At 42.4% G+C, this 23,783-nt stretch overlaps 1 protein-coding gene across 2 annotated transcripts in view; it reads left to right on the top strand.

The window, feature by feature from the left end:
* Nucleotides 1-270: 270 nt before the first annotated feature.
* Nucleotides 271-23,783, top strand: part of cdk6 (cyclin dependent kinase 6) — a 34,021-nt gene continuing 10,508 nt past the window's right edge. Inside the window, exons 1-4 of one of the 2 annotated variants that reach the window (XM_086193184.1) lie at nucleotides 271-752; nucleotides 1,597-1,953; nucleotides 4,893-5,028; nucleotides 10,707-10,874. In XM_086193184.1, the coding sequence (XP_086049310.1) occupies nucleotides 1,730-1,953; nucleotides 4,893-5,028; nucleotides 10,707-10,874 (528 nt within the window). In that variant the 5' untranslated portion in view covers nucleotides 271-752; nucleotides 1,597-1,729. Of the gene's footprint in view, nucleotides 753-992; nucleotides 1,954-4,892; nucleotides 5,029-10,706; nucleotides 10,875-23,783 lie in introns of those variants that run through there. The other variant, XM_086193185.1, reaches the window with a different exon arrangement.

The following is a 23,783-nucleotide window of genomic DNA, read 5'->3' as shown; positions in this document are numbered from 1 at the left end:
CATTGTTACCGCGGGAGCTCCTCAATGGACCGGGGGAGATAGATAGTGTGGCCGTCCATCCAATAAACCTCCTCTCTCCCCTCCCCGATCCCTGCGGTTCTCCCGGTTTTGACACAGGAGACAAAACCCGCGGAGAGGACTATGAATGGTAAAGCACCGAGGAGGCCGAGGGAGAGCAAAAAGGAGGCGGTGTGCCTTTGTAGTCGGGGAGGAATGCGGAAATGTCCCCGCTCCGTGTCAAACCTCTCTGAAGGGGGTCAGGCCACATTCAGCCGGCGTGGGAAAGCCAGGGAGAGACGGAGCTCACACAGCCGAGCGGGGCTGCAGTTGCATAGGCCTATCCGGGGATATATGGAAGAAAAAAAGAAGAAAGAAAGGCCAAAATCTAAAGCGGAGCGTGGTTGTGGAGGGCTGTATCACGCGTTTGCCTTTGTCCTATGTCCCCCCCCATTCCCTCTACACACACACACACACACACACACACCCACATGCAGTTTGCAGGAGTGTGTGTGAGACTGAGTGTTCGCACAGCCCTCCTCCTCGTGTATTTGAGTGTCCCTGCCTGGGCTGGTGCAGCAGTCTGAGGGATGGGGGGTTAGGGCATGCACCGTCCAACTACCTGTGTGGCCCCCGCATGGAGGACAGTGGACAGGGATGCGTTTGATGCAGCAGTTTTTGTCGGAGACACCATTGCCTCCTCATTTTATCGGACATGCCGACGTTGCGACATATTATTGACAACATAAAACAAGGTAAACATTAAAAGTGGGGTTATTTATGCTAAATGTGTTACAATATAAGGTATATTGAGAAGCTATTATTGTTGCTTTACACTCCAATAACATTTTAGATGCTAAAAGAAGTATTTACGCCACTTTCTATAATTTATTTAGATTTTTTTCCAAATAAATTAGTTAAAAAAAGAGGAAGCCGTCTAGGCGAGCGAAAACACTTTTAAAACCTCGCCAATGTTTTACTTTATAAATTTATAGCAGTTTATGAGTGTTGAAGCGAGTTTTGGAGAGTTTTAAAGTGACTGGTGCTGTAGGAAGTTTAGACAATGCAATCAGTAGACAGCCACGTGCTCGGCAGTTTGTGTTGCCTCAAACTGAAGCTTTGATAAAACCGGTACAGAAATATGAACGGCACGTATTAGCTTACACGAAACACGTCAGCGTACAAGGGTAGACTTTTCTTTAAACGTGTTCTCTTTAAATGTTAAATTTCCTTTAAGGCGCAGTAAAGACAGCCCACGTCCTCAAACATTTGCATGCGCTCATCTGAAAACGTGAGAGCGCGAGACAGTTTATTTAGCACAGAGCTAGCTTTTTTTCCTAAAACAGAAAAAAATGTTGACACAGTGGAGTTATATATTTTTGAATTATTGCAGTGTTATTTTGTATTAAATGTAGGAGGACATGCGTTGCTAAGCGTAAGAGGAGGAGGAGGAGTGGAAGTTGGGAGGCAACGGGGGCTCTTGTGTTGATAGTCGGAATAAAACATGATGACAGTCCTGTTAATGCCTACCTGGAGCATACTTTGACCAAGTCTGACAAAGATGGTGTCTTCCTCCATCTGTGTCTCTTTGTTATCTAGGCATTGCATGTGCCAACTTTTTGCTGTGAATATGGCTTTGTGAGAAAGTCCTCTGGCTCGTCACCCTCGCCGGGATTCCCCGAAATATTTTCAACAGGAGACGAGGAACCAAAAAAAAAAAAATTCAGCAAAAATGGACAAAGAAAGCATTGGTGCCCAGTACGAGGCTGTGGCCGAAATTGGAGAAGGAGCTTATGGGAAAGTGTACAAGGCCAGAGATTTGAAGAATGGGGGACGCTTTGTAGCCCTAAAAAGAGTTCGTGTCCAGACGGAAGAAGAGGGGATGCCGCTTTCCACCATCCGGGAGGTGGCGGTATTGAGGCAGCTTGAAGCCTTCGAGCACCCCAATGTCGTCAGGTGAGTGAGGGGAGAGGTGGGTAGCCCAGTATGAGCCTTAATAGAGCTGTTTAACTGCTTCAAATGACCTTTAGTTTCATACGTGTCCGTTTTTGTGCTGTGGAACCATTCTTCTTTATCCATGTCTGCTGACATTATGAAAATATGGGTTGCACAACTAACTGCTTGCTGGCTATGGAAATACACCTGTCAGATCCTTCTCCATTCCTGTTAGCTTCTCCAGCTTCGTGTTCCTCTTTAAAGCTCCAAACCCACTGATTATGATCATGTATTGTGCCAAACTGGATGCTCTTCACCCCCCCCCCCCCCCCACAATGATAAACTGGCACCAGCTTTCAGAGTATAGTGGAGCAAAACTATTAGGAATTTTACATTAATGAAGGTCCTTGTAGAATATCCGAGAAATGTGATTAAATGCTCTGTACTTTGTAATGATGAAGAAATTAAATATCCAGCTACCCCCCCCCCAACATACACACGCACACACTGAGTTCCATGAACATCAGCCCAGTTGTTTTTTTGTTTGCAGAAACCCTGCTGAGTGTTAAGCAAACAATCAGAAGGCAAAAAAATGTAACCTTTTTTTGTATTTGGTAACCTTTAATGATCTCAGCTCATATTTGAATATGGTTGTTATGTCTCTCATTTATTGCCCAACAAATGAGCTGTCACAATTTCCCAAAGCCTCCATCAACACATCTTGTTCTGGCTGACCTTCAAATTGCAAGAGGTTTTTTTTAGTTCACCGTATACAGATTACATGTTCATTTTGAGAACATATTCATACATGCAAAGCTGGAAACTGTATCAAAGGTCTTTGTGATTTTTCTAAGTACAGAGATGTATGGGATTGATTCTCTTCTAGTCAAAGTCCTCTACAGCTGCAGTGACAACAATGTAATTTCCCTGCATGCAGCCATTTGAAGCACATGTTGCACTCAGCCAACTGCTTACAGAGGCCACTTCTTTCTCTTTTGCTATGGATTGTTGACACAGAGGTCAGTACTCAGTCAGATACTGTGTCATATGTTGGCACTAGCCAAGGTCTGACCTTGGTACTTGTCTTATTATGGCTTTGGGTCTACATGGACATTTCAGAGGCCTGACGTGTACATGAGAGCCTGTAACAGTAATTCCCCCTGTGCATCAGTGAATAAAGCAGGATAATGGGAATGCTTTTGTCTTAATGGGATCACAATGGGTTTTGTTCTGGCGTGAAGACAAACACGTCAGAGGGATTAAAATGGTCTCAGATCAGTTTCATTTTCTGTTTGAATAAACTGTGACAGCAAGAGTTCACAGTGTTTGCTGCAATCAATTTGTTTTAAGAGTACAAACTATTGAGCTCTTTCAACTGTTGGAAGAAGCTCATTTTCTTCCAGTTTAGCCAAATGACTTAGCCAAGCAGCTCCGGCCAGGAAGGGTGCATTGTGGGCCTTCTGTGTGACTCCAGGCAACCCCTGGATGTTTGTAATGAGGCCCATTATTCATTCCATATGTTCAGTGTCTGCTGAGAGCCCCTATTGTAGCCCGACAATCGAGCCGTGAGGGGCGTTTAACCCCAACGCTTCAAGAAGAGGGCGTCGTCTTTTCTGTGACATCATGCGCGGTACTAATACCTTGAACGAATTGCCTCTCATTCACTGCGCTGACTCCAGCATTTCCAAGTCCACTGATTACAAGGGTGTTGGCACGGACACATGATGCCTCGTTGGGTAGGAATGAAAGAGTTTCCGGAGAGATTTAGTCTTTTCTTTCCAAGCTAGGATTTTAAACTGCTTATGTAGATTAGCTAGCGTGAGTTATAATGGCATATGCTCAGAAAGTTGTTTTATATAGTGATGCGACACAGTAGGATCTTTATGAATGGACTCTTGGATGTCAATATTTCCTCTAATTCCATTTGTCTTTGCATTCACAAATTACATTTTCGAAGCTGACACTCCGAGGACAACCTGAAGTCTCACACTAAATAAAATGAGTAAATATTGAAGATTCACGGCACGTTTGAGTCTAAATAATAGATGACAATATCAGCCACATCAAATTTTCATTTTAAACACATTTTCCAAGTAGCATTGTCTAATTCACACACATTGTACCAATTATTATCATTGATTTCATGATAGTTGGACATAACAATACCAGGATTTTATTTTCAAAACAAGGTAACCGTAGTAAACCATCACTGCCATGTGTTTGATGGAAGATGCTGGCAGCTGCTGATGGCCTGCACCAAACTTCCCAGAGAGCATCAGGAGTCGTCATAGAGCCGGTTGAGGAATGCTGCTTGTGTTTCCCACCTCTTTGAAGAGGACAGGACACACTGGATAGACTTTTTTTTTTTTTTTTTTTTAAGCTTTTCACCAAAGCCTGCTTTGGCAAGTCTGCTGACATAATCTGGATTCTTGGCTTCAGTTTGTTGCCTGGTTTACAACAACCATAGATACTGGTGTTTTGGAGCTTGATGGTTTTAATTGTCAAAAAGGTTTGAATCCAAGAAGGATTTGTTTTTTCAGGGCAACATGTATGAAAATTACAATCAATAAAAAGATAGCTGCTTTGATTATAATAGAACTTGTATGCAATATCTGCAGTCAAACCAGGAAATGTAGACATCTAACACATAATGATATTTTCTTCTTGCGATATCTGTACAATATCTATGGTGCGTTACAACTAGAACACAAACTGCTGTGGTGACTTCTGTATGTATCAAATATAGGTTTACTTCTCATCGGCTGCTTATTAATGAAGGATTGGAAGTCAAAATGGCTTCTTTCTGTAGTCACGCATTAATGTTGGGAGCTGCAGCCATGTTGAAAACAGAGATATGCAGTCTTGTTTCATTAGTCGTCGTAAACTATGCCAAGTATGTTGAGCACAACTGACCCCATGAAATCAGCTGTATTGATCTCCTCCTTTTTCTCCTCTTCCAGGCTGTTTGATGTGTGTACAGTCTCTCGGACTGACCGTGAAACCAAACTCACACTGGTCTTTGAGCATGTGGATCAAGACCTGACCACCTACCTGGAGAAGGCCCCTGATCCCGGAGTACCACCTGAAACCATCAAGGTACAATTCTGTAGAGGTGCCGTGGATGATAAGTGCTGTCTGCTGCAATAGTCGGTACATGTTTTGGTAGCGCAGGTTTGGAATTTATTTGATCAAGTGACAGTACATCATTATTGCTTTCAATTTCTACTGAAAATACAGAAGAAGAGGGTGGCATGGCTCAGAGGTAGAGTGGCCGTCTAGTAACCGATGAGTTGTTGGGTTGATCCTCACTTTCCCCGGTGGCCATGTTGAAGTGTCCTTCAGCAAGATACTGACAGACTGACATCCCATCCAGGGTGAACGCCATCTCTCACCCAATGTCAGCTGGGATAGGCTCCAAACCCCCCCCCCCCCCCCCAGCCTTAACGAATAAGCAATATAGAAAAATGGATGGATGTGATGGAATATAAAGAAGAGAGTTGTTAATCCTCTGAAGCTTTCATGACCACAACTGTGTCTCTGTAAGACTGCGCGAGTTCTCTGGGCCAGAGACGCAGGGGACAGATGCCGTTCCCTGCTACATCAGAGTCAGTGGGGCATTTTGAATGGCAGCACATGTGGTACATGGGCTCCAAATTAGAGGCTCCCTGTCTTCTCTATTTTCACTTCCCTCTCTCTCCAAGAATTCACTCTGGTACAGATGGAGACCAAGAGAGAGTGCGTGTGAGAGAGAGATTAATTTCTACATTTAAAAAATATTACATATGATGGCAAAAAAATGTACATTGAAAATAATGCACCAATATGAATAGAACCACTGCAAAATTAGCCCCAATCATTTTCTTTGGTACATTTAAAAAAATCGGAGTTTTTGCTTACAGATTGCCGCAAGGTCGGAACTGGACGTGTCACCAACTCCTTTCCTCTGTAACGGTCGCCCTTTATTTTAATCTTTCCCACAAACATTTCTTTTTTAGTATCGCTTCATCGTGTTTCACCCCTAGGTCTGTAGATGTATAGTGTGCAACACCAGAGAGGTAAATCTCCATCTTCGGGCCTCATAGTTTTAAGTGTCAGATTTGAAACGGAGAAGTTGTGGAAGCTAGAGTAACGGTTGATCTTCTCCTCGGGGCCGGGTTTATGTATGAAGGTTTTGTGTCAAGCAGTAATATTGGTGAAATGCTGTGCAAGCGGAGACGAGTCAGGTATATTACACCCGAGGCTTTTATCCGGATTTGAGTTTATGCTGCTTCAGAATGTGGAATATGTGTGTGATTTTTTTTTTTTTTTTTTTTTTGTCCTGCATTTTTGTGCTCCCACGGTAACACTGGAGCACCCATGTATAGAACACCCCTAATTTTTGACAGAAATGATTTGACGGAAAAACAAACACAACTAAACTTGTAGTCCTACAAATTGCCTCCAAAGTCAAATCCTTTTTTTGGTTCAGTCACTGGTTGATTGCAGACTGGTGGAGCACACATCACATGTGACGATTGATACTGAGGGGAAAGAAAGCAGGAAAAGTAATTTAGAATTTACATCAAATCTAATCACAGCTACGATCTGCCCACGACTCTGCATCTACTCCTGCTTCTTGGTTGAATAGGCCACCAAGTCCAAAATACGTCATAACATACTGCATATCAAAATAAAAATCTCCCCTGCACAATTCCATAAAGAAAGCACTCAAATGTCTGCGTAACATATCATTTTCTAGCTTGTTTCCTCAATATGAGGCCTAATGTAAACATTTCTGCAAGTATCATATCAAATGAGACCTGGATTGTGTAGAATGATCTGGAAAAAAAAGATTCAGTTTGTATTGTTAGCCTAATGAAAAGCGTTTAAAAATAAAGGTGTTGAAATTACCCCGACAATCGCCAAGTGCTCAAAGCCATGTTTTCTTGGGATTGCTTTCATAATCTTTTTTCAAGAAATGTACATATTTGCTTTTTTTCTTGTTGTGTTTTTGCATATTGTAAATTCAATTATTTAATTATTTTATTTTTAGATTATTACAAATGATAAAAGCTTTACCCAAATTAGTATTAAAGAATGCAGATCATACAAACGAAACCAACATGAGCCACAGAAATTTTTATCAAGCACGAGAGCTGAGCAGGAACTTACAGTTTTCAGGTGATTTACCAAACTCATAGAGGATTTGTGACATGCCAGCTTCATTTAGCAGATCTGACACTGAATTTCTTTTGTGCTGGGGTCATCTCTGCAAATTTGGAAGTTCGTCCAGACGCTCTAATTTTTCGACATCTTGCCTGTGTAATGTTCTTGGAAGCCTGGCTCTGGGGCTGTCACGTGTTCAAGGCAGGTTTGGTTCATGGCTGGTGAATTCAGATGAGAGCTGCTACCGACAAAACTGTCAAGTTTAAGCTCTGCCCAAGAATAAATACCAATTGATGCTTTGCTTTTTGAATAATATTATTTTGACTTCCTTATTTGGATGTTTTCTAATGAAAAAAACAAAACAAAACAAGACACCACCGAATACTGATTTTTGCGTTGATTGCCACGGCAGTGAATTAAGCTTTGAAGCCCCGAAGCACTTGGATCAACCTTCCACCAGTGTGACACTCGACACAAATGTGAAGCAATAGACTGAGCGGAATCTCTTATAGGTTTCAGACAGAGTAATGAATAAGTATGAAGTTGTCTCCTGGGCTTATGGTAACTGGTAATTAGCATTTTGGGGTGTGTGGTAATTTTTTATGATTACTTTTATGTAATAATAAATACAAGATTATTACTTAAAAAAAAAAATCTGATTCAGGGGATATTCTTAGTTCCATCATGAGATCAGTGGAGGTTCAGCCACCTGTTGAGCTGGTTTCAGACCCCACCCCTCCCTCCCTCTGCTTTCTCCTAACATCTGAAGGCAATGATGGAGTGACAAAATGACACAGGCACCATCCCCTGTTATTTCTAGGACAGTGGACACTGCACAGTAACCCCCATACCATAACCCCCCCCCCCCCCGAAAAAAAACCTTTTTGTTCGTCTGTCGTTGTTCCTGATTTGAACAAGACTGAAGCTCTTTAGAATCCAAACTTGGCAGAGCTGAGGTTTATCTTAATTTCATCCAAAATCTCAGAATTTATGAAAAAAGGCAGAAAGATCTAGCATACATTTCCTCACACCAATATACACCCAGACACCCCACCCTGGCACAGTCTGTCGAGGCCCCCCACCCTCCATCACCCACCCAGCCTTACTCAGACTCAAGACCCACCACATGGTCATTGATGAAAGGGGCCCTCCTCCAGGAATCAAATGAGCTGGAAGGACATCAAGCAGCCAAGCTACCCCAGCCTCAGAGCTCCTGAGCCGGGCCAGCGCTTGGGTTTCACCCACCCTTCTCCTCCACCATCGTCCAAAGCTTCCACAGTTCCATTCTCTGGCCCCATAAAGGGGGAGGTTAATGAAGCATGGGGAGGGAATTACACTAACGCTAACCGGCAGATGTCCCATATTGTGCCCCGCTACAATAAACAATATGGCTGCCTCTGGTACATTTGCATTAGAAAAGGAGGCGCACTCAGAAAGCCGTGTTGTGACTGCATCTCGCAGAGGCTGACTACTTTTTTTCCTGGTCCTCCTGCTTTTTTGGGGGTCAGATCTGTTGCCTTTTTGTGTGATTTTGTTTTCCTCCCAGCCAAGTTGGTTTTAGAGTTTTTGAGTGATGCGGTGCCAGTTGAGGGCGATTGTGTCTTGAGCAACTCTCGCTGCTGGGTTCAATGTGTGACTGCAAGATGCCTCATTCTTGCACTCTGTACCACATTTGCTCTGAAACTTTGTGGCAGTATTAGATGAGCTATTATAACGTATAAGTTTCTTCACCTACAAAAGAGCTGAAATTCACACTGCCTGACATAGTTTGAATATTTTTCACGACTCAGTCATAATGGAAAACTATGAAACAGAGACGATGGAGCTCAGACTGAGGGGGTTGGATTGTTTGTGTGTTTATGCAAGAGTCACACTTCTGAGATAATTAGTGTTTACAAGCAAATGCTGCTGAAAGGAAACCCGGTGAAATGGCTATTTAAAGCAGAGAGGAACTGATGGAGGGGGGTTGATGCTATTGTGTCAGCCCACACACACACACACACACACAAAATAACCAACTGCCTCCTGATGTCCGAAGTCCCTGTCTGTCTGCTGCCCTCCTCATGAGGTCATGGCTGGATGGAGATGCAGAAAGGAAGGTCTGTTTATGCATCCTGCTTGCCCTTGGTCAGAGGGCACATACACACACACACACACACACACACGCCCCTACATGTCAACTTGCTCAGGCTGCACACAAGTTGCACAGAATGTGCACAAGTGGAAACACAAGTAGATGCACATGCACACATCCAGTTTGTGTGTATACAAACCAAAACTCTGATAACTCCTCATCGCCACAGTACTCAGTGGGGCGCCCCGTCTCCTCCTCTGTGGCGAGCACAGCAGCCCGCCGCCCCGCGCCACTCGCTAATGTTTTCTGCTTGAGTGTGCAGACCCCTTTGACTCAACTCACCAGCTGGTCAGCCAGTGAATAGAGCTGCGGGCTCAGGTCCATGTCACTTGTGAGGTCCTGGCAGAGGGTTTTGGGGGGGTATGTTTACAGGAGAGAGACAGAGAGAGAGAGAGTGTGTGTGTGTGTGTGTGTGTGTTGGGGGGGCTGTGGGCCTGGATAATAAGCGCCAACCTCAGGATCACAGAATTTTATGTCTCTTATCTAACTTGGTTTGTTTTCAAACATGCTAAATGATTGTTTAGTCTTAAATTTGAATTCTCAGAAGCTTCTGCATATGAATCCGTTATTTGGCCTTAAAATGCAATAATCAAACCATCCATTTAATAGCTTTGCCCTTTGCTGTGAATTTTATAGAGGCAAACCACCACAGCACAATTCCTCTGACTGACTTGTTACTTGTTTACAGGTGCAAGACCTGTTTTGAGAGTATTTCAGTTTGAAAGGAAAAAGGCTAAGCTGGTTTGACATACTTCACCCCTCCTCACACCAGTTTACTTTAGCTAGTGTGTCATGGATGCAGTGCCATTTCTGTGGTCAGCTTCTGGGCATAAAATGAGAGGGAGTGCCAATTAACTCAAGCAGGACAGCTGCTGAGAAACAGAGGTCCATGCTTGTGTAGAGCGGGGGCTCCCTCTGCCTCTATCGTTTGTGTGTGTGTGTGTGTGTGTGTGTGTGTGTGTGTGTGTGTGTGTGTGTGTGTGTGTCAGTTATCAAACATCTGCCACAGTTGACAAGAAAAGACACAGGCCCTCCTCACTTAACTCCTTCCACACTGCAGTGTCTGTGCCGTTACGGTTTACTTCTCCATAGGGTCGTGTCATTCAGGTCTTTTGTTGCCAGTTTGACAGAGGAATCAGTTCAAATGTTGCTTGTACATACGTGTGTGGCATCCTGAAACCTTATCTACGATAATTTGCAAGCAGAATTTAGCCTGAACTTGAAATTAATCAATTGATTGAAATTAATCAATTGAATTGTAGCTATTCAGAACTACATTATGAAAATGGAAACAAACTGAAACTATCTAGCCTGTGCCGCCATGCTATATTGATCATCTCACACGCATCAAAGCCATTTATAAAATGACCTTGAACCATATCATGACTCCAGCATCCCAAAGCTTACATCAACCACTGTATTATATCTTTGACCTTGTCATGTTTTTAAAAAGCCCCCTCTTCCTCGTTTGTACTTTTTTGTTGTTATCTCACAGGATATGATGTACCAGCTGCTTCAGGGGCTGGACTTCCTGCACTCACACCGAGTGGTTCACCGTGACCTGAAGCCCCAGAACATACTGGTCACCAGCGGAGGACAGATTAAACTGGCCGACTTCGGTCTAGCCCGTATCTACAGCTTCCAGATGGCGCTCACCTCTGTGGTGAGTTGTATGTTTATTTTTCCTCACAGCTGATAAAGTCAGATCCGACATACATAATGACTCCAGACGAGCTTCCCAGACACTGCTAACTCACAGCGTTGCAACTTTTCACTTAACAACATATTACACGATCCAATGAGGGGCAGCTGGGCAATGAGAAATCACCCACTGTTCAGGTGGTTGCAAATTCTCAAATCGGATTAATTTTATCGCCCAAAGCAGAACGTGGCACAGAAGAAGTGCATTGACGTAAAGGAAGAACAAGTGTTGTTGCAGTAGTTAGCACAAAGCTAGCAGGTTTCAGCAGTGGAGCAAATGTACTGGTGAGCTGGTGGTGGTAAGGTACATTGATTTGAAAAAAGTGCAAGTTTGGCCTCTGGCTGCAACAAGTTTATGACTAACAAGTAGATGGTCTTCAGTTACGCAGAGCTTCAGAGCCTTTCAGGGGCATCTGAGGAATGAATTCAAATGGATGAGGACTAAAGGATTAAAAGCTAACTCACTGTCCTGCATCAATGTCCCCCAAGACAGCGTAATGCTGTGTCCGATGTACTTTTCTATCTTAATGAGCACCTAACAGTGTTTCCACTGGAGTTTTCTACATCTCAAGTGTCTGACTAGCAAGGAGTTCTTTATTTCCCTGTTGGCCTCTACAACAAATTACGGTCCATGGGCTCACCTAAATTTTCTTAGATGCGTGATATTCTACTGAATATTTTTTTTTATACTTTTTGTGCAATAAATCCTACTGGCTGGTTTGCTGAAAATAAATTAGATATGCTATAGCACTATGCTTTCCACTAGTGGCATCTGAAATGAACGCGCTACAGCAATGCATCGTGTAATGTTTGCGTCTTAGGCCCTTTTTTGTATTTTATATCTTGGTATCCATCAAAAACTGTAGTTTCCGCCTTTTGAAATGACACGCAAGTGAGAAAATAAGAACAAAAAAATCCACTCATTAATGCACCATAAACCTGCAAACACATTTAATCACTTTAACACTGTCATGTTTTGCGTTTCACACTGAGTCATTTTCATTATATTGTCAGTAACTTGCTGCTTCTTTTTGCATTTAGCTTTTTAACTGAGTAGAAAATTTGCTCCACGCATAACAAAAATTCTTTGATTTCAAAAGTGTTTGTATGCATGGAATAAGTATGTTTTTGAGCCAGTTCAACTCACTGTTTTTTTTTTTTTTAGAGGCTGCACAAACACACACACGCACACACATACTGCCATGAACTACCCTCCCATCCCCTGAGAGTCAGATGAGAAGCATCTAATGTGATCTAGCAGACTTTTGCAGGGCATCAGTGGGTAGCTCGGCAGCACTGGACAAAATGATAGGGTTTCTCTGTGTAAAGTGAGAGCCAAGGGCCCCTGTGGCCGGTCTCAGGAATCCCTCAGTGGCCATTGCAGACAGGGATGGAACAGACAAGGAGACACAGACACCCCTCCCTTCGCACTGTCGGTACTTTGATGTCCAACTGTTGAGTTCTGGGCTCTGATGACCAGATAAAATAGAGCGAGTGAAAAGAGCCTTTGGAAGACATTGAAATGGGGAGAGATGGGACTTTAAAGATTAAGGTAGCCTGCCACAGGAGCTCAGTTCCTTTTTATAAGGCTTTATTTATCCAGCAAAGGTTTTCTGATATGTCTCAAGTTTACACAGATGCATCGTGCCTTATAGATCGTTCACTCATCAACCTCACACAACCCAACCATCTGGTACATTAAGAGTCTGTGAGAGTGTGAATTTCGAAGTATTGCTCTTCTTTGTCTTCTTTGCTTCATTTGTTTCAGGTCAAGGTTTTGGCAGATTTATTCTGGGCAGCTTTCAAATGATGCAAGTTTCTCTGTTGCACTCTCGAGACATCAGTGTGTGACACGTGGAGATTCTAAACGTGATGAAGTAGCACCATATTTAATATTTCTTTTCTTTATCATATTATTTATATTTGAGAACAAGGCTCAAAGCATACAATCAGAATCTCCTTTGTGTAATTCCTATCATGATAATCCCACCAAAAATCACTCACCAAATTTCTATAAACATAGTTCATGAAATAGCCTGGTGCCACTCAGCATCTCAGTGATTTTTTAAAAAAAAAAGTATCCACAGTGACACCACTGAGTCATTTGTTCAGAGGTTTTATTTATTCTTTACTCGCTAACTAAAACCAGGCGTACTGCTCATGATGCTGCATTGCTTCAAATGTTTTAGCTTCTCCTTTACTGAAAATGTTTTCTCATTTGAGTTTCATGGTGTATTATGTTGAGTGCATTAACGAAGCTGGCTTGATCAGACTTTAATCGCTGTGGTTTTTTTGTTGCATACCAGGAAAAGTTAGAGAAAAGATCATGTTTGAACAAAGTATTGTTAAATGCCTGTATTATAATGTTAGGAAGTGTACACTGATGACTTCTCTGGACCTTTCATTCTTGGCAATGATATCATGGGTACTTTCTTATGATTCAGGTAGTAAAGGCAGTATTTTCAGTTGCTGATTGACAGATTGATGATACTTTAAAGCTAACTCTTTACCATCATATTTACATTGATTCATTCATTTCTGTGTGTGTGTGTGGGGGGGGTGTATCAGTCGTTGAGTTATGGGTATTCACCGTGAAGTTACAGGTGTTTAGTCCTTGAAATTATTTGCGCATGGGCTCTCTCTCTCTCTCTCTCTCTCTCTCTCTCTCTCTCTCTCTCTCTCTCTCTCTCTCTCTCACACACACATATCCTTGTACTTATATCTTTGTGAGAACTTTCATCGACATAATTCCATGTCATGTCTCAAATTGAAGTCCTTAGCCCCTCACTCTAACCATCTAAACTGACTGCCTGACCCTAACCTTGACCCTAAACCTAACCTGAACCTGATTCTAACCTTGACCCTAAAACCAAGTTTTGACCTTCGAATGGCCCTTTGAAGATGTGAGGAGCGGCTAAAATGTCCTCACTTTCCAAAAATGTCCTCACTCTGTTGGTTAAATATGTATTCTAGTACTCAATATGTAGAAAGTACAAGAACACACACACATCAAGCCACTTCACAAATGAACCTGTTTGCACACACACTCATTTCCTTCCTCCTTGATTATACAGACTGCTGCTGAAGCAGAGCAATGCAACGTGAGCATGGGATCTTCCATTCTAGATGAATGTTCTTGGGTCTGAATTCCCCTTATCAGCCCCTCTGACAGGCGCGCGCGCACGCACGCACGCACACACACACACTCCATTCATCCATCCTGTGAGTTTCCTCTTGCAAATAAAATCAGATAATCTACACAGTTTGTGGTGCACATGTACACAAACATACACACACACACTGTTTAAGAGGATCTTCTCTTCCCCTTTGCCCAACCGACCAGCAGTTACTTATTTAGTCACCTAATGCCACCGTTACTGGCAGACAGATGGGCTTTGGAGAACTGCTGTTGCTTAAGCGAACAAGAGACTTCTCTCTCACTTTCAAAGTGATTCATTTAAGCACTTCTTAAATGACAAGATGGCTGAAGTGAACATTTGCATATCGTCCTTGCAAAGAGTCCCTCGCTTCTATTTTTCCAAGTGTCACTGACTGACAGTAGTATTCTTGTACATTTACCAGAACTGTGTGAACTTCTCTTCTTGTGATGAATTTGCTTGCTGGGTTGTTCATATATCATGACGGTATTGTGGTCTGCATGTGCATAAAAATGTGTGTGATGGAGCATTTGTACATGCATGGTTGCATGTGACTGATGGCCCTGTCGGCATCAACCTCCTACCATGTTGCACATATTTCACCCTCCCTACAAGGGAGAAAGAGAGCGAGGGAGACCACCCATTGGGCTGGTACAGAGGTCTAGATTAGGCTGCCTCTGGCGGTCCCTGGGGGTCCGTTGCCTTGTTGATGGTATTTTAATGACCCAGTCTGGCTACAGCTTATTGTACTGCTTTGAGTGACAGGCAGATGGGTAAAGCTGATGGGTTAATCTGACGCATCACAAAAGTGTTGGGTCTTTTTTATTTTGCAGGCAATCCCATCAAGACGCTGTTTGTGCCACAGTGCTTTTGGTGGAACAATTTCCTTTTGATGTTGCTTGAATTTGAAATAAATGCTATCATAGTTTCTACATACAAAATGGCACCCAAGAATCTGCAGTGTTACAGAAATGTGTAACGCGGGGACAGTCCACAAAGAATTCAATGCAGATTGTTTATGTAAATTCTCACCCATCCAGTCAAAGTCAAGATTCCCAACTTTAGGAACACCTTAATAAAACTTAATTTCTGCTCCCCTTTGTTAACTAATATTTAAATCCTCATTCACACAGACCAGTCTTGTGGCAGCCGTCGCTATAGACACACGAAGCATTGAATGAACCACGTCCACCCCTCCTTTTCTCTTAGCTTAGCATTCCTCTCAGTTCCTTTTTATAGAAGTTCCCCTCAGCAGCACTCACTTCCGTGTACAGGTCTTAAGGGTGAACTTAGCCTTTAGCTCTATTTAGGTGGCTGGATAAGACTCCCTTGTGGCCTTTGATCCGGAAGTGACAGGGGACTAAAGGTTAGGTCAGGTGTTGTTTTGCAAAGATAACCTCTAGTAACCTGGCTGTTGGTGGTCTTTCCATCCTCCCCATTCACACATTGATAACTATTGTAATCCAAAGCAGACTGGATATCCCATGAAACCCATTAGCTTCCACACTCATGCATATCATGTGCATGTTGTTGCCTGTCAAATTGGATTTGAAAAAGCTCAAGGGGAATCCCACCTTTTTAAATTGGCACTTGTTCTTGGACTCTTGTGTTTTTCTAGTTTGAAAACCCAAATAACCTGAGGGGCTGCTATAATTTACAGGAGATGACAAGATACACTTATTAGTGGAAAAATGTTATTGTCTTTTCTCTGAGCTTATCTTAAGTCAGTCACATGCTAGCCAATGGTCTTTAACTCTTGAAATCTTGTTCATTGAGTAAATAGCTTCTGAGTTTCTGTGCGTGTGATTGATTTAAGACAGTCTGTATCGTCATTTTGCCTAGAAGTCTTTAATGAGTGACTGGCAGAGAAGTACGACTGTTACCTGATCAAAGGTATTTTCCCAATTCCAACCGTAGTTCCTTCTGCTTAGGGCCCTCCCACTGCACTTACCAGAATAAGACACCCATATCTCAGGCGACATTAAACAAATTGAAACCAGATTTCCTGCCCACACTCTAAACAGAAGTATGGCTCTTACAATGCAAAGCCTTCAAGAGCAGTCAGAATGTATTCATTCTGGACTTTTATTTTCACTTTGAATTCATTTCCCATGTTTTTGTTGTTGTTTGACTGAGATGGAATCGTTGTGTGGGTTGATGCTTTGTGTGTCTCTCATAATTTCCAGCAAAGTGATGATAAAATGTATGAGATATATTAAGTTGGGCAGCTTTTTGGTTGCCTTTTCTCTCTTTTGGTCCTCGCAGTTTTCAATTAAGCCTTATTCGCTATAACCAGTTCTTTCCAGACTTATATTGTGGATAAACTTTAGCACACATGCAAGCATCAGTAGCGCAACAGAGTTCAGAGACTGATGAAACGGAAAACTCTCACTGATATCCAGCGATGAGCTGGACAGTTGTCTCTGAATCTGTTCTTTTGCCAGACAATGTGTTTCTACTGTGGACAGACAAACAAAGAAAAAAAAAGGGCAGGCAGGCAGCAGGGATAGGGAGGAGGAGGAGGAGGGGGGGGGGACCCTTGCACTGCACGCAGGAGAGCACGTGCAGCGCACTCTGGGAATGTTTAGATATCTCCTCAAACGGCTCCGCATGGGGGAAAAAAGGAAAAGTCATCCCCTATGCTTTGACTGTAGCCGGCTGGAGCAAAGCGACTGGCCCCAGTTTGACATAAGCACACACCCACACACACACACACACACTTGGATGCATTCACAAACATTTATGAGCAGGGATGTATTGCAAATACACACATTGGAATTTAGACAATTACATTGCTGTCAGCATTTATATCCAGGTACACCTGCCCTCACATTCAGTAAGTGTGTTTGTCTGTGTTGTCCCCTTCAGCCTGTCTGTCACAGCAGCAATAGCATCCCCCCCCCCCCCAACACACACCACCACACGCCCCTACTCTTAACTATATTAATTGCTGACAGTCTTTTGGCAAAACTCCAGGTAGAGAAACGGGGCTACTGATCATGAGTGTTGTGCACGTGCACACACACAAAACAGTGTCTGGATGTTAAAGCCGTTCCTGTACCAGCAACGGCAAGAGGAAGAGGAGGGAAAAAAGAGAAAAAATTACAGCATATATCAGGAATTTTCCAGCTAATGATGTGCGGATGTGGTAGCACTGGGGAGAGAGAGCCACTGACTGTGCTGTCTTTGTTTCGCTCGCCGAGGGCCCCATGCTGCATTCCTGTATGCTGTGCATACTTTGGCAACAGTTGTAGTTCCTTTTTTTCTGTTTTACTGTATACAGTTTGTATGCTGCTCTTGCGCGTTTCTCTCCAGCCGTGTAGCCTGGCGTTTCCACCTTTCCCCCTCATCCTCTCTTCTCAATCTTCTCTCTCTTTCCTTATTTCCTTTCTTGGCCTGGTGCAGTGGTATTGTTGTGACTGTAAAATGTCCTTTTTGCAGACCAAGAGAAAGAGTGAGGGGAAAGTGAAGGGGGAGTGAAATAATGGTGTTTACAGCATGGCTGACTGCTGGAGGATCGAATGGGGCCTCTCTGGCGACACAACATCACAGTCTCAACTCCACTGTACAGTCAGGATGCATAGTTGTGCTCATTATTATTATTATAACATCCGCTCTCCTTCTTCCATATGTGGCCTGCCTACACACTCTGAGGCCTTTATCCCCTTTCCTCTGAGATTCACTAAGGGAGTCTTTAATTTGTGGTGGATTGCTTTCAGGAATGTAATCAAATTCTAGCTTAAGACTGAAAGCATGCAACAATCAAGTCATTTACCTGGGAGACTTCAGTGCACTGCACTTTCCTCCACTTCTTCACTTATTGCTGAATGAGTTCAATCTTACAATCATTCACTTATTGATCTAATTACAATAGCTGTTTGGCCTTCTTACAGCTCTCAAAGTGTGTGTGTGTGTGTGTGTATGTGTGTGTGTGATGTGCGTGTGCAATGGTGCTCTTTCATCCTGGGCTTCCTCAGTGAGAGGGAATGTAAACACAGGACCCCGGCCAAGCTTCATCAGCTCCAGTGCCTCCGGCGCTGCAGCCTTTAAGCCCCCACGTCAGGTCGCTGTTAAGATCCCCCTTGGAAATCCACACATAGGGAGACAGGAAAAGGCTTGTGTCATAGTACTTGTGGGGTACAGGATAAGGAATATGGTTCCCAATAAGTTAACAGTTTAATTATACATCGTTAAGTGTAGTCGCATTATAATGATGTTTACCTGTAAATCTTTGCTGAGGGGATGACATCGCTTTAAAGCATTTTCACTTCCAGCGAGATGGATGAGAAAACCAATCTCACATTCAAGCTCCAGTTAGCAGGTGGTTAGCTTGTCTGTCTTTAGTTAACCACAACACATCCTGAAGTGTGCTAAATAACATATTTATATCTGAAAAAACAACTGTAAGGGATATGAAGTAATGGGAGGTACTTGAAGACAGATGTGTGGTGTTGGTTTTTTTTAACGGTTTTGCAAGAGTCATGCTAGCTCTTTCCATTTGATTCAAGTCTTAATGATAAGCTTAGCCTCAGTCTCCTGACTGTAGTTGTATTTTGTTGCCAGACAGAGTATTACTAATGTCCTTTCACTTTGGTCCTTGGTTTTAATCTGAACCACTTCATTTTAAATTAAAGTCAAAAGTGAGCAACACCTAAAAACTAATCCTGCATTGTACAAAAATGTGCAAAGGGATTTAGGGGGAGTAGTAAAAGTTGGACTAGTTGCTCTCACAGCAAATATTTCCACAGTTTGCATTATTTAGGAACTCATTCTAATTAGCCTATTCCCATATAGCTGCAATCAATGTTAGTACAATATTTTATTACCTGCAGGAAAATATAAAAATAATGTTGTAATAAACTGGAAGTCCCTTAAACATAGGACACATGCTGTAGATAACCTGCATACATTTGCAGACACACACAAGTACTTGGCACTGAAGCACATTCAGCCAGGCAAAAGCAGGTGCTCACTCAGTCACGTGCATCTACTCTCTCTCTCTCTCTCTCACACACACACACGCTCTAACCAAACTCCCACATGCTCACATGCATGCACCCTATTGTCTTCCCTCACTGTGCTTGCAATGTATGCTAGTGGTGGCACTGGTCCAGATGTTGCAAGTTGGACAGGCTTGGAGGTCCAGTCCAGGAGGTCTGGAGGTCCTCTGGGGCAAGAGAAGCCATTTCCTCCCTGAAGCAGAGCAAGAAGGAGAGAGCAGCAGTGAGGGTTGAGGAGGACAGTGTTGGTGGTGGTGAGGGGGAGGATGCTCTCAGCAGAAAGGAATTCCCAGAATGTTGTCCTTTAATCTGGAGTCAGCCTCACACACACTTTTTTGTTTCTCAGCCTAACTTGGATCCCCCCTCCCTCCCTCAGCTTTATCTGACCCCCTCTGGCTTTTGTGGTACCAGGTGGAAGGGAAGAAGGGCATTTAAAAGACATAGAAGAAGATTGAAAACACAAAAAAGCTGAGCTAAGACACAAAAACAGTGTTAGGGCTGACTCACTTTCTGTCTGACTGTCCTATATACTGTATGTTTATGTCTTCATGCAGACTGTAGATGAGAGAGAGCAGGGGGCATGTCAAGCAGAACAGTGAATGAGAGGGCTGAGAAAGTGAGACTCAGGAAGAAGGAATGCAAACGTGGTCGGAAGAACAGGAAGGCGAAGGACAGAAAAAAGACTCAGAGAACAACATTGCAATCTGGGAATGTCTTTATTTTCTTTCTTTCTTGAACAGTCCATGTGTTACTATCATCTCAGAGAAAAGGGTTATCAGGTTTAGAGCATCAGTCAGACATTTAGAACAAAAGACTTAGTATTTTAGGTAGAACGTGACAGTACTTGTGTGATTAATTTGCATCCGTGGATATCGCTGGCTCTCCAACTCTGGTGTCAGCTTTAATGTGTTTCAGATTGAATGTTTGATTACAGTTGCTGAGAAATAAGAATTTTATTGTGAAGGAGTAAGATATTTTAGGATGGGTGGAGGTGGAAATGAGGGAAGAGTGAGGAGGGAAAGCAGTGCTTACAGTAGATTGTAATTAAAATGAACACCCTGAAGCTCTAAATCTGGCATTTGAGGGAGCTGTTGGAGGAGCCCTTATTAACTGATTGAATTATTGCAATAATAATATACTTTTTCTTGGAAGAGGGACAAGACTGAAGGTAGAGTTAAGCTGGAAGAAAAATGGTTAACATACATTTTCCCATTGGTGGAAGTATACTAGGGCCTCAGTGTAGGATGGCTGCAGAAGATCGTGCTGCAGACCAACAGGGTTCTTCGTTACTCTCCCTAAAACTACATGATGTAAAATTAAACTGTGGTATCTATACACTGAATTAAAGTGGATTTAGCAGACATAAGGGCATTTAAAAAAATAAGTTTTATTACTGACATTATTCCTAAATAATTAACTTCTTGTAGGAGGGTGCTTTGATGTCAAGCTTTTTTTTTTAATTCACGGTCCCTGGTCATTAAAAAAAAAAGACATTTGCCATTATTACAGCAGTGTTTTACAGTGTCATTCATTGCAGTATTAATTTATGGCTGCCCACAGGATCAGTTTCAGTTCTTTATATTATGTAACATGTATTCATTACACATTTATTAACAATTGAAATACTGTCAATGAATGACAAATGGTGGGACTTAGAACAGTAATATGTGGTCTATGTAGTCTCGTCTTAATGAACCTTGTCCCTCAGTGCCATACACCCCCCCCCCCCCCCCCCCCCGGCCAAAGCCCGGTCTGGGTATCCCTTTATTTTCTTCCATCATCTTTATTGAAGATTTATACGCTTTGAGCTCCGTGTGGGAGCTTGTTGATTTTCAGGGACACCCACACAGTTTCAGCCGTAATTCTTGCAGCAGCGAGCAATTAAAAAAAAAAAAAAAAAAATGGATGCGTTGCTAACAAAGAAGGACGACCTGACCAAAAACCAGATTACAGCTAACACTCATTTACGAAGTATTTATAACATACAGTATATTGCTTAATGATGAGAATAAATAAAAAACACATTTTTCATTTTGGTTCTGAGGGATTGTTGACAATAACAACAATATGCTATACCAGACTAATTGTGCAATGCATGAGTAGAATGGATGCCACTTTGCCATCAGTTAAAAGCTTGAAAACCAGTATCCTGCACTCAAACTTGTCAGTGTCAGGAGTCCCATCTATCTTCCGGTGTGTGTGCGTTTGTATTTGATAAACGTCTATATCTGCACTTGTGGCCAGGTTTTCGAATAACTGTATTGCAGTGAGGCAGATATACTCTGAGCTCTAGATCTGTGGTTCTTCCTAGAAGGCCCTCAGTGTAATTATGTTCATACAAGCCCCAATTTTTTTTTCTCTGCAGGGTAACGAACCTGCATCGTAAGCCTGCAGCTGCAAGACCCAAGAGGGGGATTTTGATGGGCTCATTTGTCACTCTTCCATTCATTTAATTTTATTGTTTAGGACTTTTTCCTAATATCATGTATTGGTCTGCAGGGGTAAATGGAATGTACTACGCTAACTTGACTTCCAGTTCAAACTAACTTGACACAAACTCAGGAAATGAGGAAAGAATCTCTAAAACTAAATGAGCTCGTTGAATTTTGCTTTGATTTGTTTTCTGACCTTGTGGGCAATTGTGCAACTTCCATCCATGCATTTCATTGAGGTTTTTAGTGTACTAAAAATCTTCAATGACCCCAGTAGTCAAGTCTGTCCATTCTCAGTGTATGTTTCTTTTTTGGTCACGTTGCTTGCTCTCTGAAGCTATCACTTCTCAAGCCAGCTAGCCTCAACTTCCTCCCCATTTCCACTAAAGCAGGAAGCGGGAGATGAGAAAGTATCTCACATCTGCAAAAAGCAGCCCCCGGCACTATTAATAGTGTCATTCAGTTTAGAAGGAGAAATGTGACTGCGTTTTTTTTCATCTCTCTTATTTGCCTCACTAAAAGAATCCTAGCTCGTGGTTATGTTTGGTCAGTTCGGAAGTTTGGTTAATTATGACACCCCCCCCCCACACACACACACACACACATACACACACACATACACCCACGCTATAGCTGTAAATCAAATACCATGTGGATTAATGGCATTTTAGAAAAGGGTTTAAGCTAGAGAGGAACAGAAAAGGTGAAAAAATCTATCAAGATTACAATCATTTCAGGTTTTTAAGTATTTTATTCGGAGAGACGGTTGCAAATTACTCAGATGGTCAGTGGAATACAAGAACAGTTTTTATACATTTAAAAACAGTTGAGGTTGATCAATATCAGGTTGGCAGATGTTTAGTCATGAACCAAAGCTTTGGATTTAAACTGATTTAAAACTTAGAACGAGCTGCCAGCCAAATGCCGGTGAACACGTTAATCTACACTGGCACAGTAGATTCTCCCCTCTGCTGAAAAACAATGGAAATCTATTGGATAACTAGCAATTTTTCCAGTGGACAAAAAAGTAAAATCTGCATCTTGAATTCAAACGTTGATTGTTATTAATAAAAATTCAAGTGACCACCAAAATGTCTATCATCTTGGCACCATGAATATCACATTTCAGGCCGGGGCATGTAATGGCTGTTAAGATATTTTACTCTCTGAACCACAACTTCATGGTGGCACTGGTTTAAAAGTCAGAGAATCAGTCAGAGGGGTTCATCCTCTGGGGACCCTGAATGTATAAACAATTTAGAGTAATCCATCCAGTAATTATTCAGATACTTCTGTCTGGACTTAAGTGGTGGACTGACAGATATGATCACCTCAAAACTGCGAGTTGTATTTCATGTTGGAAATTAAATTACAGAAGGATCAAAACATGAGCACTTACCAAAGTACGGGGAGGAAAATCACATACGCCTGCTCTTCAGAAAGGATTAAAATCACTGATTACTACATGCACAGTAATACTGAAGTCATCCGAGCTCTCCTAGGTAAATAAAACCTTTCCAACTCTATAAAGTTACTTGACTGCTGACTCAAACTTCTGAAGCAAGAACCTGATCCACTCTTAAACAGTTCATATTGGTTGTCAGTATCTATTGAATATCATTGGTCTGATGAGTCTTTCTCTCTCTCTCTCTCTCACACACACACACGGACAACAAGGGTATCATTTCCTTGTATTCCTACAGAAAGTCCGGAACAGCTAATGGAAGCTTTCTAGATGACACACAGTGCTTTTCCTCTTTTTTTTTTTTTTTTTGCTTACCAACATTTGTCTCACACTCTTAAGATTACAATAAGTCCACTGCAGTGCCTGAGGGGTGGAACTGCAGCCACAAGCTGTTGAAAAAAAAAATATCTGGAGTTTAGGAAAGCACCTGGAACCATTCCACTCTTACTAGGGGTCACTGAGTTTTATCTGGAGGCTTTCCCTACTGTAGCTGTTAACAATGTTGCTGCTTTCCTGCAGGCTATGGCTAACACTCTCTCACAGCTCCCACTAGAGTCACAGTGACAAATTTGGAAACCATGCCTTGTGTAAAGTGGCACAAAATGGCTGCAGTTCTACTTCAGGTGCAGGGTTACTTGGTACATGACAGGAAGTTTCTTTTTTCTGTTTTGGTGGTTGGGTGTGGTGGTTAATATCAGTTAAAGTCAACTCATTATCACTTCACACATGCAAGACATCTGCCAAGTTCATTCCAGTGAGACGATGAGTTTTTAAGAAAAAAATAATACTGTCCTTTATGAATGAGGAGAGATGTCT

This window comes from Aulostomus chinensis, chromosome 22 (genome assembly GCF_037954235.1).
Source record: "Aulostomus chinensis isolate RoL2024-O1b breed Wild chromosome 22, RoL_Achi_v1.0, whole genome shotgun sequence".
Lineage (NCBI taxonomy): Eukaryota > Metazoa > Chordata > Actinopteri > Syngnathiformes > Aulostomidae > Aulostomus > Aulostomus chinensis.
The sequence above is the reverse complement of the archived record's forward strand: the minus strand, read 5'-3'. Positions and strand labels throughout refer to the sequence as shown.